The sequence below is a fragment of the Aotus nancymaae genome, unplaced genomic scaffold (assembly GCF_030222135.1).
Source record: "Aotus nancymaae isolate 86718 unplaced genomic scaffold, 86718_ANA_hifiasm-v0.15.2.pri h1tg000032l_0, whole genome shotgun sequence".
NCBI classification, from domain to species: domain Eukaryota; kingdom Metazoa; phylum Chordata; class Mammalia; order Primates; family Aotidae; genus Aotus; species Aotus nancymaae.
The window spans coordinates 21,285,625-21,302,839 of record NW_026988445.1 but is presented as its reverse complement, the minus strand read 5'-3'; the positions used below and the strand labels follow the sequence as shown (position 1 = coordinate 21,302,839).

The following is a 17,215-nucleotide window of genomic DNA, read 5'->3' as shown; positions in this document are numbered from 1 at the left end:
GTATTTTTAGTAGAGATGGGGTTTCACCAAGTTGGCCAGGCTGGTCTCGAACTCCTGACCTCAAGTGATCCACCCGCCTCGGCTTCCTAAAGTGCTGGGATTACAGGTGTGAGCCACTGGTCCAGCTGGAAGGATAGTTTCTGATTAGAGAAATTATCGATATGAAATGATAGGTTAAAATAACAAAGCACTCCTGAGGGATGCAAAGATAAAAAGGTAGAGCCCAGACTTGAGTTGGGGAAGCAAGAATCATTTGGACCATGTGAGTGGTTCAGAACCCAAGTGTTGCCATAACCCAGGGTTGGCATCTCTGCGGGTGCAGTCTTCAGGGAAGGCTGAAGGGCTGGGCTGTGGAGCATGAGTTTGCCCTTGAAGGAAGCAGGATATCTGAGTAGGTTGGGAACTCATTGCTAGACCTGAAGTGACTTTTTAGGACAGGTCTCGATTTTCCCTTGGAAAAAGAATTTCTGTCTACCATAACTTCACATTTATAGGATAATGAGGAAGAGAGAAGCTTGAAGGGTCCCAAACCACTTCATATAAGTGGCAGATATTTCGGGCTGGTGGCTCCTAAAGTGTGTACCTCAAAACACAAGATAGTCCTTGAGGAAAAGGCCTTCTAGTTTGGGAAATGCTAAAACCGTGTCTCCCTCTTGGTGAGTCACTCGGAAAAGTCCTGCAGTCAGGAAACTTGCCTAATATTGTTTTTTTTGTTTTTTGTTTTTGGAGACAGAGTCTTGCTCTGTCACCCAGGCTGGAGTGCAGTGGTGCCATCTTGGCTCACTGAAATCTCCATCTCCTGGGTTCAAGTGATTCTCTTGCCTCAGCCTCCTGAGTAGCTGGGACTAAAGGCGTGAGCCACCACTCCCGGCCTTGCCTAATATTGTTTAACTGAGCAGTGTCCAAACCTGTGACCACACCTCTTCCCTCCCCTGCTCCAGCAAGGACGCATTACATTCCACAGAGCACACTTTGGGAAAGTCTGTTACGGGCCATGTGACACATTTTGCTCGCCAGCTGTTATCTGTCTGAGTGTGAAACTTGGAAACAGCTTAAGTGTTAAATGTCTCAAGTGCCTCCCATTCACCTGGGCCATAAACACCCAACCCCTAGTATGGAGGGGCCCTTGCTTGCCCCTTGGGCCTAATCTGTTCTACCTCTGCCTGCCCTTTGCAGCCACCATACCAAATGCCGTATAATTCCCTGACCTTGCCTCCGCTCTTTATTCCCCCTGCAGTATCTTGTGCAGGCTGTCCTCTCTGCTTGAGATGTCCTCTCCCTGACACTCCTATAGGTGGCAACTTCCTCCTGCTTGTTCAGACTGGGGCCTCCCGTGAGGCCTTGACCGACCGCAGCCTCCTCCAGTACCACCCCTCCTGGCATGGGACGCTTCCTCTTACAGCTCCTACAGCACTTTGCAAATATTTCTATTACAGAATCCAACCTCAGGTTTTGCAATATTTTGTTCACATGTAAGTCTTCCCATCTAGACTGTAGATTCTTGTGAGTGCGGGAACCACATTATTTTTTTCTTCACATCCACAGAGGTCAGGACGATGCCTGGCATGTAGGAAAGGTGTAATATTTAAGGAATACTTGCTGTGTGCCTGCTTTTTTTTTTTTTTTGAGACAGAGTTTTACTCTTGTTGCCCAGGTTGGAGTGCAATGGCGTGATCTTGGCTCACTGCAACTTCCGCCTCCCGGGTTCAAGTGATTCTCCTGCTTCAGCCTCCCAGGTAGCTGGGATTACAGGCACCCACCACCATGCCCAGCTAATTTTGTAATTTTTTTAGTAGAGACAGGATTTTGCCATGTTGGTCAGGCTGGTCTCGAACTCCTGACCTCAGGTGATCCATCCACCTCATCCTCCCAAAGTGCTGGAATTATAGGCATGAGCCACCACACCTGACCAGCCTGCTCTTTCAGATGTTACCTCATGTAGTCTTCCTCATTTCTGTGAAGGAGATGGTTTTATCTCCATTTTACAGATGCAAACATCAAGGCTTAGGAAACTCAGGTATCATACCCAAGGTCACACAGCCACTAATGAGTAGAGCAAAGATTTGGAGCCAGGTCTGTTTTCTACCACATCTCATGTTTTTTTTTTTTTTTTTTTCCTACTGTATGGTGCTTTGGTTCAGTAAATGTTTGTTAAATGATGAATGTGGTTGAATATGTTTAAAGGCCAGGCCATGGAAACAAATTCTGTGGGTAAGAATTTCCTAAATTGCATGAGATTTTAGGCCACCATCTGGAGGTACCATCTGTACAATTTTTTGTTAGCCTTAGGGCCACAGTTATGCAGAAGATATTTATGAATGAATCAGAAAATGGCATGTCGGCATAGCCTTAGGGACATTTCAGTGGAACTATCCCGGAGTCCTTGTCCTTGCTACACAAGTACTTCTTTTAGAATAAGGTGAGAATATTGCCGTGTCTTTACAGTTCTGTACTCTTTATATATCGGCTGGTGAATAACACATTTTAAGATCTATAGATATTTTCCCAAGTAACTGAATTTTAACTCATCTTCACAGAGAAACACGTTCCAGGCTGTTCTAGCCTCCTCTGATTCCAGCTCCTATGCCATTTTCCTTTATCCTGAAGATGGTCTGCAGTTCCATACGACATTCTCAAAGAAGGAAAACAGCCAAGTCCCTGCAGTGGTGGCATTCAGTCAAGGTTCAGTGGGATACTTGTGGAAGAGCAATGGAGCTTATAATATATTTGCTAATGACAGAGAATCCATTGAAAATTTGGCCAAGTATGCTTTGTTTGTTCTTCAGTAAACTCTCAATAATATTTTTTAATAAGGATAATGTAATGGCTATTATAGTTACCTAAACATGTTCCTATGGATTTGAGTTTTGCATACAGTTTTTATATTATGAAATACTCTTTTTCTGATGAACTTAAGGGAATATGTTCTTAGAATGAACAGTTGTCCTATTTTTTAGATATCATCCTCATTTAAAACAGTTTTTTTTTTTTTTTTTTTTTTGGGACGCAGTCTCACTCTGTTGCCCAGGCTGGAGTGCAGTGGCGCCATCTCGGCTCACTGCAGCCTCCGCCTCCCAGGTTCAAGTGATTCTCTCGCCTCAGCTTCCGGAGTAGCTGGGGTCACAGGTGCGCGCCACCATGCCCAGCTAATTTTTGTATTTTAGACAAATTGATTAGATGGGGTTTCACCATGTTGGCTAGGCTGGTCTTGAACTCCTGACCTCAGGTGATCTGCCCACCTCAGCCTCCCAGAGTGCTGGTGTGAGCCACTGCGCCCAGCCTTAAAACAGTTTTTACCATTTTTTCTTTAAGTTCAGTTAGAAATAAGGGTTATTCAAACCTATCTGCTTCTTTGATCTCAAGGCTGAGAAAACTTTCCTTCACATTGACTGGGGGAAAATTCTTACAACGAAATAGTGCTTTCAGGTTATGTTGTAGAATTTGGCAAAAGGGGGAAAAGCTCAAATTGGTTTTTGAAAGTTAAAACCTTTCCTCTCCCATTATTCTTTAAAAACCAAGAGTGAATCCCCTAAAACCACCTTTGAATTTTATATCATCAAATCTAGCTTGAGAGTCCTCTGCCCTTCACTTAGTAGAGTGCTGGTAAATGCTTAACAACTGGTTTTATGAGGGCAGGGGGAGCCCTGATTTATAGCATTTGCCTGTTTCTGTGATGTAAATACTCCTACCACGGCCAATTTCAAGTTGTTAACATCATGTCACTCAATGAAGAGTTCAGAAAACATGCACCATTATATATATTCTCACCATAAAGATACAACAGATTTAATATATATAATTTCAAGAGCATGGATAGTAGTAAGAGAATTAGAATATGAGTTTTGGATATTTTTTCCTTTTAAAAAATATAACTTGTTTAATTAGAAGCTCATGTACTTTAATTAATTGTTAATTTAATTTAATCGTTTAGAATGGCTATGTTTAATAACTGGCTTGCGAAATTCCTAAAATTTTAACAGCTAGCTCTCACAAGCTAGTACAAATAAGCTCCCACACATCACTGTCTTTATTTGAATCTTGGGTTTTCATGACATACTCCTCAGATTTGATAATTTGCTAGAATGGCTCACATAACACAGAAAAATGCTTTCCTATTACCAGTTCGTTCTAAACGATACAACTCAGGAACGACCAAATGGAAGAGAGAAATAGGACAAGGTGTGGGGAAGAGGGCAGGGATTCCATGTCCTCTCTGGGTACACCACCCTTCCAGTGCCTTGATGTGTTCAACCCAGAAGCTCCCTGAACCCATCATTTCAGGATTTTTATGGTGGTTTCATTACATAGGCATGGTTGATTAAATCACTGATCATTGGCGATTGACTCAATCTCCAGCCCATCTTTCCTCCCTGGAGGCAATGGAGAGAGCTGAACATTCCAACCCTCTAATCATGCCTTGGTCTTTCTGGCCACCAGCCTCCATCCTGAAACTGTCTAGGAGCCTCCAGCCATCAGTTGGCTCATTAGCATATAAAAAACACTCTTCTCACTCCAGAAATTCCTAGGGCTTTAGGAGCTCTTGTTTCAGAACCTGAGGACAGAGACCAAATACGTATTTTCTATTGTATCAGACTGTGCCATGGAAAGAGATAGTGGAGAACATGAATGACTTCAGTCCTAAAGCTACCGTCAGTTCTGTGAGCCACTTTAGCTCATAAAGTAGGGCATGTAACCAGCAATTAGGATGAATAAGTTGATTTTTAAGTCCTGACAATGTCCCTGGAGCCAGCTTTGGAATGGCTGGGACTGAGCTTGTGCCAGTATTGTGCCCATTTGGACACAGTCTCACCAGACAGCCCTAGACTATCTCAGCCTCATGATGCCCAGACATGGTAGCCAGTGCTCTGTCCACTCTCCAGTCCTTACTGCAGATGATGGGCTACAGACCAACACAGATCCCCGGGGCTCCCTCTGCTTGGGTAGTGGCGGCTGATGGTGGGTTGCTGGCCTGTTTCTAAGAAGCCTGTCCTTCTTCCTAGGAGTAGCAACTCTGGGCAGCAGGGTGTCTGGGTGTTTGAGATTGGGAGTCCAGCCACCACCAGTGGCGTGGTGCCCGCGGACGTGATACTTGGAACCGAAGATGGGGCAGAGTATGATGATGAGGATGAAGATTACGTCCTGGTGACTACTCGTCCGGGCCTGGAGGATGTGGGCACCATGCCCTTCACCTACAAGGCTCTGAGAAGGGGAGGTGCTGACACATACAGTGTGCCCAGCATTCTCTCCCCACGCCGGGCAGCTACTGAAAAGCCCCTTGGACCTCCCACGGAGAGGACCAGGTCTTTCCAGTTGGCAGTGGAGACTTTTCACCAGCAGCACCCGCAGGTCCTAGATGTGGATGAAGTTGAGGAAACAGGAGTTGGTAAGACCATTTAAGCTGCAGTTGGTAACGTTCTTGGATGTTTGGGCTCCCAGACAGGCATACTGCTGGGGAGATGTCAGCTGTGAGCATTATATGGTGGTTTGTAAGGATAAGAGCTTGGGAAAGTAGAGGCTGAACTCTCACAGCCGGGGAGCCTTGGTGTTATATGCCCAGTGGCTTCAGAGATGCTCATTGATCTTTTGGGATTAGGACTGTGGTTTTAGAGACTGTTGAGTGTGTCTTCTTTCAAGTTTCCTAGTATTCCATTCTGTCTGTTTTAAAGAGAAAACATGCTTTAGAATTATTTTGAAAATCAGATTTTCTTTCTCAGACCAGAAATGTATTCGTCCACCTGAAAAAACATTTTAGAAGTTTTTTGGCTGTTTATGAAACTTATCTTTGACATTTACTTCCTCTTGGTTTTGGAATTAGAATTGTTGATTATTTTTCTTCCTAGATTCTGTCAGTTTCAGAGTTGGTTTGTGGAGATTAAAAAAAAAAAAAAAGGAAGAAAGAAAATCACACAGTATAAGAAGATACTCATTAAAAAAAAAATAGGACTGGGTGCGGTGGCTCACGCCTGTAATCCCAGCACTTTGGGAGACCAGGGCGGGTGGATCACGAGGTCAAGAGATCAAGACCATCCTGGCCAACATGGTGAAACCCCATCTCTACTAAAAATACAAAAATTAGCTGGGCATAATGCACACTCCTGTAGTCCCAGCTACTCTGGAGACTGAGGCAGGAGAATTGCTTGAACCTGGGAGGTGGAGGTAGCAGTGAGCTGAGATTGCGCCACTGCACTCCAGCCTGGCAACAGAGCAAGACTCCTTCTCAAAAAAAAAAAAAGTTTTACAGTACATTTTCTGGTCAACTATTTTTAAGGGAAAATAGAACTCCGGGATGCTTTCGTTTGTCTTATAAAAGATGTTCCAGCTGGGTGTGGTGGCTCATGCCTGTGATTCCAGCAATTTGGGAGGCCGAGGTGGGTGGATCACCTGAGGTCAGGAGTTCAAGACTTTTCTGGCCAACATGGAGAAACCCCGTCTCTACTAAAAATACAAAAAATTAGCCGAGCATGGTGGCGGACACCTGTAATTCCAGCTACTCAGGAGGCTGAGGCAGGAGAATCGCTTGAACCTGGGAGACGGGAGGTTGCAGCGAGCTGAGATCGCATCACTACACTCTAGCCTCCTAGATTTGCACCCAGAATGCATCTAAAACAGATGTTTTTCTGTCCCTCTGCCACAGTTATTCCCCTGTGTTTATGAGAAAGATCAGTCTTCTGGGGCCAGTACTGCATTCCTGATGTTATCTGAATAGTTCACATATACACAGGCCATAATGACCCCTGAGTGGAGGTCATTATGGCCTGCTGGAGTTTAAGCAATCAGTAGCATCACGTGTTCTGTTCAGGGCTCAAGTGTTCTCTGCTCCAAACGCTGTCTTTATAAAGCCGGAAATTCCCTTCCCAGTATGTAGGACTCAGAGTCTACTGGGCTTAAACTCTGCTTTTATCTTCACTCGTAACAGTCAATTATAAATGGGATCATTATCCTCTCTAAAAGTTCACCCCTCTTGTGCTTTTGAACTTCATTCCAAATTAATTTGCTCTGGATTATTAAATATAATGAGCTAGTTCATGATTCTAATAAAATGAACTTGAAAGGTGGAAATTTAAAATAGGGAGACATTCTTTTTGTTTCTCGGGTCAAAGGCTTTTTAGCCCAGGTGTGAAGAGGGCATTATTTTTGTTCAGCCTTTGAGTATAAGTGCTTCCAAATTATTCCTTGGGGAAAAAGTATGTTGGGGGAGTGATTTAAAATTTAAAAAAAAATATAAGGCAGGCACAATTGCACCTGCCTGTAGTCCCAGCTACTCGGGAGGCTGAGGAAGGAGGATACAATATATGTATATATTTTAAGGTTGTTAAAATGGCAAATTTTATGTTATATATATTTTACCACAATAAAAAAGTTAAAAAAATTATATAATTATACATACTATATATTATATATGCTACTACATATAATATATCAATGTATTTTATCTATTATAATATAATATATAACATATATTATATGTATAACATACATATTATATACATATTATATACATATAATATACATATTATACATATAATATACATATATGTATATGATGTAACATGTTTTCTATTTTAGATCTATTACATATATGTAATATATTTATATTTTATATATTACATATATAACATATATGTTTCTATATACATATATATGTATGTATAGTAAGAGTCCCCACAAATGTGAAGCTCATTCTTCTCACTACTCTAGATGGACACCATCCTAAGATTGCTATTGGATAGCTCTAATCTAATATTGACTCAGTGATGCCAAGTTCACTGGATTCTAGCAGTTTTCTGTCTTTTCTTTCTTCCATTTTTTTTTTTTTTTTGATATGGAGTCTTGCTCTGTAGCCCAGACTGGAATGCAGTGGTGTGATCTCGGCTCACTGCAACCTCTGCCTCCCAGGTCCTGGTTCAAGCAATTCTCCTGCCTCAGCCTTCCAAGTAGCTGGGAATACAGGCATGTGCCACCATGCCCAGCTAATTTTTGTATTTTTAGTAGAGATGGGGTTTCACCATGTTCACCAGTTGGGTCTTGAACTTTAGTCCTTGTGATCGGCCGCCTCAGCCTCCCAAAGTGCTGGGATTATGGCGTGAGCCACCACACCCAGCTGCAGTTTTCAATAATTAATAATCATGTTGTGATTTCTCAACTCCTTTTAGACCTGTTTGCCTCAGTGATGTGAGTTGGGGAGCCACATTACATTTTTTTAAAATCTTTTTGAGACAGGGTCTGGCTCTGTAGCCCAGGCTGGAGTGCAGTGGTACAATCACAGCTCACTGCAGCCTCAACCACCCAGGCTCAAGCGATCCTCCCACCTCAGCCTCCTCCAGTAGGTGGGACTACAGGTGCATGCTACCATGCTCGGCTAATTTTTGTATTTTTCGTAGAGATGGGGTTTTACCTTGTTGCCCAGGCTCACATAACTATTTAAGTAGCTACCTGCCGTGGATTTTAATCTTCTTAAGTAAGCCTGATCCCTTGAATTGCCCATGCAGCTGTGAGTCCCTGCAGTGCTTGAGGGCCCACTGGACTAGAGCTGTGTGAAATGATTACAAGTGTTCAATTGTTTTCTTGGACCAGTTTTCAGCTATAACACGGATTCCCGCCAGACGTGTGCCAGCAACAGACACCAGTGCTCGGTGCATGCAGAGTGCAGGGACTACGCCACGGGCTTCTGCTGCAGCTGTGTCGCTGGCTATATGGGCAATGGAAGGCAATGTGTTGCGGAAGGTAATTTGCTTTTCTGTGTCCATTTCATGTGGGAGAAGGAGGAGTGGAGTTTTTGTTTTGGTGCTTGTTTTCCATGTTGCCTTTACCCACATCTCCAGAGGTGTGGCGTGTTTTTCTCTTTCCCCATTCTTTCTCATATTCTCTACAGGCATCCCTTGGGAAGGCCCATTTTTCTAATATGGCAAAGTCTTTCTTGCTGTTTCTCCATCTCAGGGGACAGCCACTGGGAGCCCATCTTTGCAACTGCCTGGAGTGTGGCCACAAAGACTGTAGTGTTAAAATTATGCCCCTCACTTTCCTCCATTTCTTTGAAACCTTTTTCATGTCTTTTTTTCTTAGAGTCTCTCTAATTTTGTGTGGTGTTCCTCACAGACCTATCATTGTTTTTGAAACAGAGTCTCACTCTGTTCCCAGGCTGGAGTGTAGTGGCATGACCTCAGCTTACTGCAACCTTCATCTCCCAGGTTCAAGTGATTCTCCTGCCTCAGCCTCCCAAGTAGCTTGGATTACAGGCATGCACCACCACACCCAGATAATTTTTGTATTTTTAGTAGAGATGGGGTTTCACTATGTTGGCCAGACTGGTCTCGAACTCCTGACCTCAGGTGATCTGCCTGCCTTGGCCTCCCAAAGTGCTGGGGTTACAGATGTGAGCCACCGTGCCTGGCCAGACCTATAATAATGGTTGTCAAGCCCCAGCAGGGCCACAGAAGGCTGGCTTAGACCAAAGTCTGTGGCAGGTAAAGTTTATTCCATCATCCTCTCCCTCCTGTCTCTCTTTCCTGGTGCTCCTGATGTCATAGCATGGTTATGATTGAGCATCAGGGGTGCACCACGGTGAATGCTGGGGTGCCAATCCCATTGTGTGGCCAACACCGAAATGGATTCGGTGACGGGCCAACGTCCATTCTAAACTCTGCCCTCAAAAGGATCAACTGATTTGGGTGCTTGCAGATGGTCAGGATAATCCTTTCTGTGCAAGTCTGGGGATCCTGGTAACATTCATTCAAAAATTCCAGAATTAAAGTAAAAATGGTGAAAACCCCACCATGTTAAATGTTCGTCCCTTCAGATGATGTCTTAGTCACTTTTCTGTTGCTTATAACAGAATTCCTGAAACTGAGTAATTCATAAAGAAAAAGAATTTATTTCTTAAAGTTAATGGAGGCTGGGAAGTCCAAGATCAAGTAGCCGTATCTGGTGATGGCCTTCTTTCTGGTGGGGGCTTTCTGCAGAGGTGGCACAGGGGGCTGAGCATGCTAGCTCACGTCTCTCTTCCTCTTCCTGTAAAGTCATCAGTCCCAGGGCCAGACTGATTTAGAGGCGGTGGATCTCGCCTCTAATCCCAGCAACTTTGGGAGGCTGAGATGGGCAGATCACGAGGTCAAGAGATGGAGACCATCCTGGCCAACATGGTGAAAACCCGTCTCTACTAAAAATACAAAAATTAGCTGGGTGTGGTGGCACATGCCTGTAGTCTCAGCTACTTGGGAGGCTGAGGCAGGAGAATTGCTTGAACCTGGAGGTGGAGGTTGCAGTGAGCTGAGATTGCGCCACTGCACTCCAGCCTGGTGACAGAGCCAGACTCTGTCTTAAAAAAAAAAAACAAAAAACACCATCAGTTCCATTCCTGTGATGATAATCCATTAATCTATTAATCCATGACTGGATTAATTCATTCTTCAGGGCAGAACTGTCATGACCCAATCACCTCTTAAAGGCCCCATTTCCAAATGCTACCACATTGGGGATTAAGTTTCAATATGAGTTTTGGAAGGGACATTCAACCAATAGCAGATGCCAACAAATTATCTCACTTGTCGTGGGTCATTTTCCTTGTGTGTTTCATGTAGAACTTCAATGGCTTTGCAAAATTTGACTAAATAAAACTCAGCTGGAAGAATGGTTTTTCAGACCCTCTGCCTGCCATAGTTACAGTTAAATCCGTTATCATTGTAAGTTGCTAAAAACAAAAAATCATTTCCTTCTGTGTCACCATTAGATAAAGTGAGGTTTAAAAAAATACCACCTTCAGCAGTGAAAGAAAATTGAGTATGCTTTACTTATTAATTTTGAGAGATGTTATTAACTTCTCTAAAGTGTTTTCTCTTTCCTTCTGAATTCCATCACCCCACGGGTGGTGTGCCTTTGCTTCTTTGTTTCAAGCTTGGCTTTTATACCTTCCCCACCCCAGGAGAAGCTTCCAAAATCCACAGTAAAAGCTTATGCTTAAAGAGCAACCTCATTAGCCCTTTTTACCCCAAATATCCGAGCTTGAAATGCCGAACGGTTTGTGTTTGGCAGCAAGCTCAGATATGACAAACTGTTCAGTCACATATTTTGACATTATATATACACCCTGGAATCAATTTGTGGTTTAAATATTTGTTGGATTCTTGCCACTTTAAAAAAAAATGTTTCTAGCTCAAAGATTGGTGGAAACACTTCTGTTTGTTTTCTTAACTTGGCTTTCTTGCTTGTTTCTCTAATATTCTTGGGATGCCTTTCTGCGCTGTTGGCCAGCTAACTTCACAGCATTCCCCAGTGAAATGACACGACGTGTGCTGAATGACTCTGTGTCGGATATGCCCTGGCTGATCAGGGAAACTGTTGAGCAGTTTGGGCATATGGAACGCAGCGAAAGGTCATCAGAATGAAGCTGACCCCCAGGTGCCAGCCCCTGCCTAGGCTTTTCAACAACATTCACTGAGAACTGACTACATAAAGAGAAAACCCTGCGTACAGAGAACCTGTGAGGGGCTGGGTGTGAAAGTCCTGATCCTATGATTATCATAATCTAGGAACAGAAATAAGATATGTACCATCAGTAACTGAAAGAAATGCCACATCAAACCTGAACTATGAAACATGACCTTTGTTTTCCTTCTTTCAGTTTTTGTTTTTCTGAGCTATGAATCACATACTTTTTAAAGTATACAATTTGGTGGGTCTTAATATGTTCACAAAGTTGTCCAACTATTGCCTCTAATTCTAGAACATTTTAATTACCCCCTAAAAAACACTGTACCCATTAGCAGGCAGTCTTGATTTCTCCAAATCCCACCAACCCCTGTCAAGCCCTCGCCTACTTTCTGTCTTTATGGGTGTTCCTATTCTGGAGGTTTCATATAAATAGAATTGTACAATGCATGACCTTTTGTATCTGACTTCTTTCCCTTAGCGTGATGATTTCAAGGTTCTTGCAAGTTTTAGCACATATCTGTATTTCATGCCTTTTTCTTTTAATTTAATTTAATTTATTATTTTGAGACAGATTTTCACTCTTGTTGCTCAGGCTGGAGTGCAGTGGCACGATCTCAGCTCACTGCAACCTCTGCCTCCTGGGTTCTCCTGCCTCAGCCTCCCGAGTATCTGGGATTACAGGCATCTGGCACCACATCCAGCTAATTTTTTAAAATTTTAGTAGAGACGGGGTTTCATCATGTTGGCCAGGCTGATCTCAAACTCCTGACCTCAGATGATCCACCCGTCTTGGCCTCCCAACGTGCTGGGATTACAGGCGTGAGCCACTGCACCCAGCCTCATGCCTTTTTCTAGCCAAATAATACCCTAATGGATGGATGTACCATATTTTGTTTATCAGTTAATGGACATTTGGGTTGTTCCCTTTTGGCTCTGATGAATAATGCTGCTAAGAACATTTGTGTGCACATTTTTGTGTGGACATATGCGTTCCTTTCTCTTGACTGTATACCTAGGAATTAGAATTGCTGGGTCATACAGTAACCTTCAATTTTCTTATTCGAATACAACAAAGAGCAACTTAATTTCTCTAGTTACCATTTTTTTCCTGTTTAAACAATAATAAATATATGCAAGTTATAAATACTCAAACATTATCCAAATTTATAGAAAATGAATGTTCACCATATTTGCCTGGAGTAACCAGTTAGCAGTTTTTCCCTGGGTATATGCAAACATTTATTATGAATGTAATTTTTTAAGCAAAAATGGCATCCCAGATCAATTTATTGTCAATGCATTAAGGAAGCTTATAAATCTGACATAGTAGGTTGCGATCCCATCGGTCCCAATTGTCTACATGGAACACTCAGCACCAGGCGCACCATGCTGGCTCTGACTCAGAGGGCATTCCTGTGTGGCCTGGGCGTGCACTCTGCGCATGTGTGTGTGGCTTGTGCTGGCCGAGGCTCCGGGACGCAGACTGTCAGTCCTAACGCTGGGTGTGAGACTGTATGTGAGCCCAGTGTTTATTAAAGTGTGTGGCAGATCACGCAGGCAAATGTCTAGACTTCCAGGGCCATTCAGGTTAGCGTTGGTGTCCCAAAGAAATAAGCGGTTCTGCTCCTTTTACTCTCTCTCCCCCGCCTTTTTTTTTTTTTTGAGTCTCGCTCTGTTGCCCAGGCTAGAGTGCAATGGTGCGATCTTGGCTCGCTGCAACCTCAGCTTCCCACGTTCAAGCAATTCTCCCACCTCAGCCTCCAGAGTATCTGGGGTTACAGACACCTGCCATCATGCCCAGCTAATTTATTTTATTTTTAGCAGAGGCGGGGTGTCACCACGTTGGTCAGGCTGGTCTTGAACTCCTGATCTCAGGTGATCCACTCACCTCGGCCTCCCAAAGCGCTGGGATTACAGGTGTGAGCCACCACGCCTGGTCTCCTTTTACTTCAGATATGATAAATTCTATGGTCCCCTTAGTTCTAGATCACCCCTGATATTCTTCTGAAATTCTATTTTTCGCTCCTGCAGTTCCTCAACAGCTATACATGGAGCCACCTTTTGTGCTATCCATTTTCAGTCACAGGGAAGAGAGAGTCGGGGCACTGGAATTTTGAAGGCTCACAGCATGCAGTTGTGGGTACTCTCAGGAAGAACAACTCCTTTTGCTTACCCGAAGCCATGTACGCCAGTGCTGTTTTGATTCTTTGCTTTCTTCAATAGGCACAGGTCATACATGCTACCCCTGTTTGAAAGGCTGGCTTGGAAGTGATCTCTACATTCTCTCTCTGTTTTCTTGCTCAGGATCCCCCCAGCGAGTCAATGGCAAGGTGAAAGGAAGGATCTTTGTGGGGAACAGCCAGGTCCCCATTGTCTTTGAGAACACTGACCTCCACTCTTACGTAGTAATGAACCACGGGCGCTCCTACACGGCCATCAGCACCATTCCCGAGACCGTTGGCTATTCTCTGCTTCCGCTGGCCCCAGTTGGAGGCATCATTGGATGGATGTTTGCAGTGGAGCAGGACGGATTCAAGAATGGGTTCAGCATCACTGGTAATTTACATCCGATGTGAAAATTAATGGGTCACAGAGTGGTGCCTGGGGGGAGGCCTGGGAATGAATGGAAAGAGAACTCTTGAGTCTGCAGACAACTTAGGGAAGAGCATGCTGTTGCTCCTTTTTGTCAGAAGACAGGACATCCTGTAGTTCTGTCCTGGAAATAAGATGATGAGGTAAAATGAACATGTAATATTACCGTTAGTATATAGCAACAGAGACTGCCTAGAATTGGGTTTTGATTGAGGAGCAGTCTCCTGATGGAGATTTAGGCGTTTCTGGCAGAACAAGTAATATCAGCTCCTAGAACCTCACAGCCAAAACTGCGGGGCTCACAGTTTGCCTCATTCTGTCAAGCCTGCCTCTGAATTCCAAACCAACCTGAAATTGACTGACATTTCCTCAGTATCTGCTCAGAGAGAAGGAACCTGTCATTTCTAACTGGTTAATTAAGCTGCATCAACATAATCCTCAGAAGTCTTAGGAAACTTGAGTATCTTTGGAAGTTTTTTAGAGACCATGCCCTATTGAGGAAGGTTCAGTCATTATTGGACATGTGGGCAGATGGCTTGGAGGATGTTTCCTGGGCGTTGTCGTGGCCTTCCCCTTGCTCTGCCGAGACAAGCCCAACTTTGAGTGCTGGAGACCCACTCCCAGGAACAGCTGGGCTGGAGGAGTCTGTGTCCTTCATCGCCAGTTACTTCCAGGACCTGGAGCTTGTTGTGCTGGGGCACAGGTACCTAGCCACTGCCTCCAACAACCTAGACCTGCCTTCTCCCGCACTGCCTCAGCCAACCTGGAGCCTTAGCCAAGGCTTTATTAGAGGAAACACTGCTGGAAGCAGGGTCTCCATCCAGGCTCCACGCTGGTAACCCCTCCAAAAGTTATGGCATATAAATACACAAAGTATGGCTGTCTTAAGAAAGGAGAGGCTATGTGTTAGAAAAGGAGTGAGGCTGGGTGCAGTGGCTCAGGTCTGTAATCCTAGCACTTTGGGAGGTCAAGGAGGGCAGATCAAGAGGTCAGAAGATTGAGATCATCCTGGCCGACACAGTGAAACCACTTCTCTACTAAAAATACAAAAAATTAGCTGGGCGTGGTGGCGGGCACCTGTATTTTGGAGGCGGAGGTAGGAGAATTGCTTGAATCCAGGAGGTGGAGCTTGCAGTGAGCCAAGATCGTGCTGTTGCACTCCAGCCTGGGCAATAGAGCAAGACTCCATCTCAAAAAAAAAAAGGAGTGAACCTGCTCAAAAGATTTGCTACTTTATAATTGAGTGCAGTAAAACTCACAGACCCCACTCCTTCCCTGCACAGCTTTTCACACTGGTGGTATTTTTAAATGAGTTAGTTTATATTGGTGATATTTTGTAATATACATGGACTTCAGCAGGGCTGAGGGAGAGGGAGTCTTCGCAAATTCCCTACAACAGCACATCTCTGCTACTACAGTGATCCTTCTGAATTTCTCCTGGTCCTGTGTTATCAGTGAGATATTTGCCTGGGACTTGTTTAACTATAAAGCTGGGGTTGTCTAACTTTTTCTGCAGAGGTCTTAATAGTAAATACTTTAAGCTAGGCCTATATATTTTAGGCCATATGGTCTCTGTTGCAATGGCTCAACTATCATTGTAGAGTGAAAAGCAACCACAGACAATATATAAATGAATGAGCATGGCTGTGTTCCAATACAACTTTTTGAATGGGCACTGAAATTTAAAATTTATATAATTTTCACATACTATGAAATGCTGTTCTTCTTTTGATTTTTTTTAACCATTAAAAAAAAATGTAAAGACCATTGGCTGGGCACAGTGGCTCACGCCTGTAATCCCAGCACGTTGGGAGACCGAGGCAGGTGGATCATGAGGTCAGGAGTTCGAGACCAGCCTGGCCAAGATGGTGAAACCGTGTCTCTACTAAAAATACAAAAGAAAATTAGCCAGGCATGGTGGCATGTGCCTGTAATCCCAGATACTCAGGAGGCTGAGGCAGAGAATTGCCTGAACCCGGGAGGCAGAGGTTGCAGTGAGCCAAGATTGTGCCACTGCACTCCAGCCTAGGTGACAGAGTGAGACTCCGTTTCAAAAAAAAAAAAGGAAAAACCTTTCTTAGCTCAAGGGTTGTACAAAAATAAGCAGCTGGCAAGATTTAGCCCTGAGGCCTTAGTTTGTCAACCCCTGCTGTCACGGGGCAGGCCATTGTGGAAACGGGAGAAGTACTCTTCCTGCCTGTCTGGGTTGCCGTCTTGCACAGACCCAGAGAAGTTCCTGAGCCATCACGGTAGCATGTGATCCTAGGGTGGTTTTTGGTACTGGGAATGGTTTTCCCTGAGCAACTCACCCATCTGACCAGGACTTAACTATTTCAATAATTATCACTGTAACTGGTATTGTGGGGCACTTGACAATTTGCAGAACATACATTGTATCCTTTACAACATAGATTGTATTCTTTTTGTAATCACCAGGAAATGGAGACTCAGAGGAGTTAAGTAGCTTACCCAAGTTTACCCAGACAGAACGTAGCACCGCTGGGAGTCAAACTCCTGTCCTCCACTATTTCCACAATAACCCTTGAGCCAACCCGTCTCAGATGCTGGTTTGTGGCTGGGAAGCCTCTTCTCTCCTCTGTGCATGGCTCAGCTGGGCCACAGGGATGTCTGAGCTCTCTCGTTGTCACCAGCTCCATGGTCTACCAGCCAAACTAAAGCACCCGCAGAAGGGTTCACACCAACCCCACTCCACACTGTGTCCTGAGGCGGACAGAAGGGCATGCTCCCCAGATGGCAAAGTGACAGTCTCATCTTGTTTTTCAGGGGGCGAGTTCACTCGCCAGGCTGAGGTGACCTTCGTGGAGCACCCGGGCAAGCTGGTCATTAAGCAGCGGTTCAGCGGCATTGATGAGCATGGGCACCTGACCATTGACACGGAGCTGGAGGGCCGCGTGCCGCAGATTCCATTCGGCTCCTCCGTGCACATTGAGCCCTACACGGAGCTGTACCACTACTCCAGCTCAGGTGAGCCCCACCGTGTCCCAGGGCCAGCCCTGGACCAGCCACCAGCCTCATGCTCCTGACCCACTGTGCAGCCGTGAGCTGGGACTGTCTCCGGAATCTGGAGAGGGAAATACACTGGGCCTTAGCTGCTTACAGTCACCTTCCCTCCACTTACAGACATAGGATACACTCCTTGTAGAGAATTTTGTGCAAAAAAGACCATACGCATAAC

General features: G+C 44.5%; 1 protein-coding gene across 1 annotated transcript in view; it reads left to right on the top strand.

Moving 5' to 3' along the window:
• NID1 (nidogen 1) overlaps positions 1-17,215 on the top strand; it is an 85,337-nt gene that overhangs the window by 15,602 nt on the left and 52,520 nt on the right. The window contains exons 3-7 of the mRNA XM_064383621.1: positions 2,538-2,764; positions 5,001-5,383; positions 8,575-8,724; positions 13,732-13,983; positions 16,804-17,004. Of these exons, the coding sequence (XP_064239691.1) occupies positions 2,538-2,764; positions 5,001-5,383; positions 8,575-8,724; positions 13,732-13,983; positions 16,804-17,004 (1,213 nt within the window). The remainder of the gene's footprint in view (positions 1-2,537; positions 2,765-5,000; positions 5,384-8,574; positions 8,725-13,731; positions 13,984-16,803; positions 17,005-17,215) is intronic.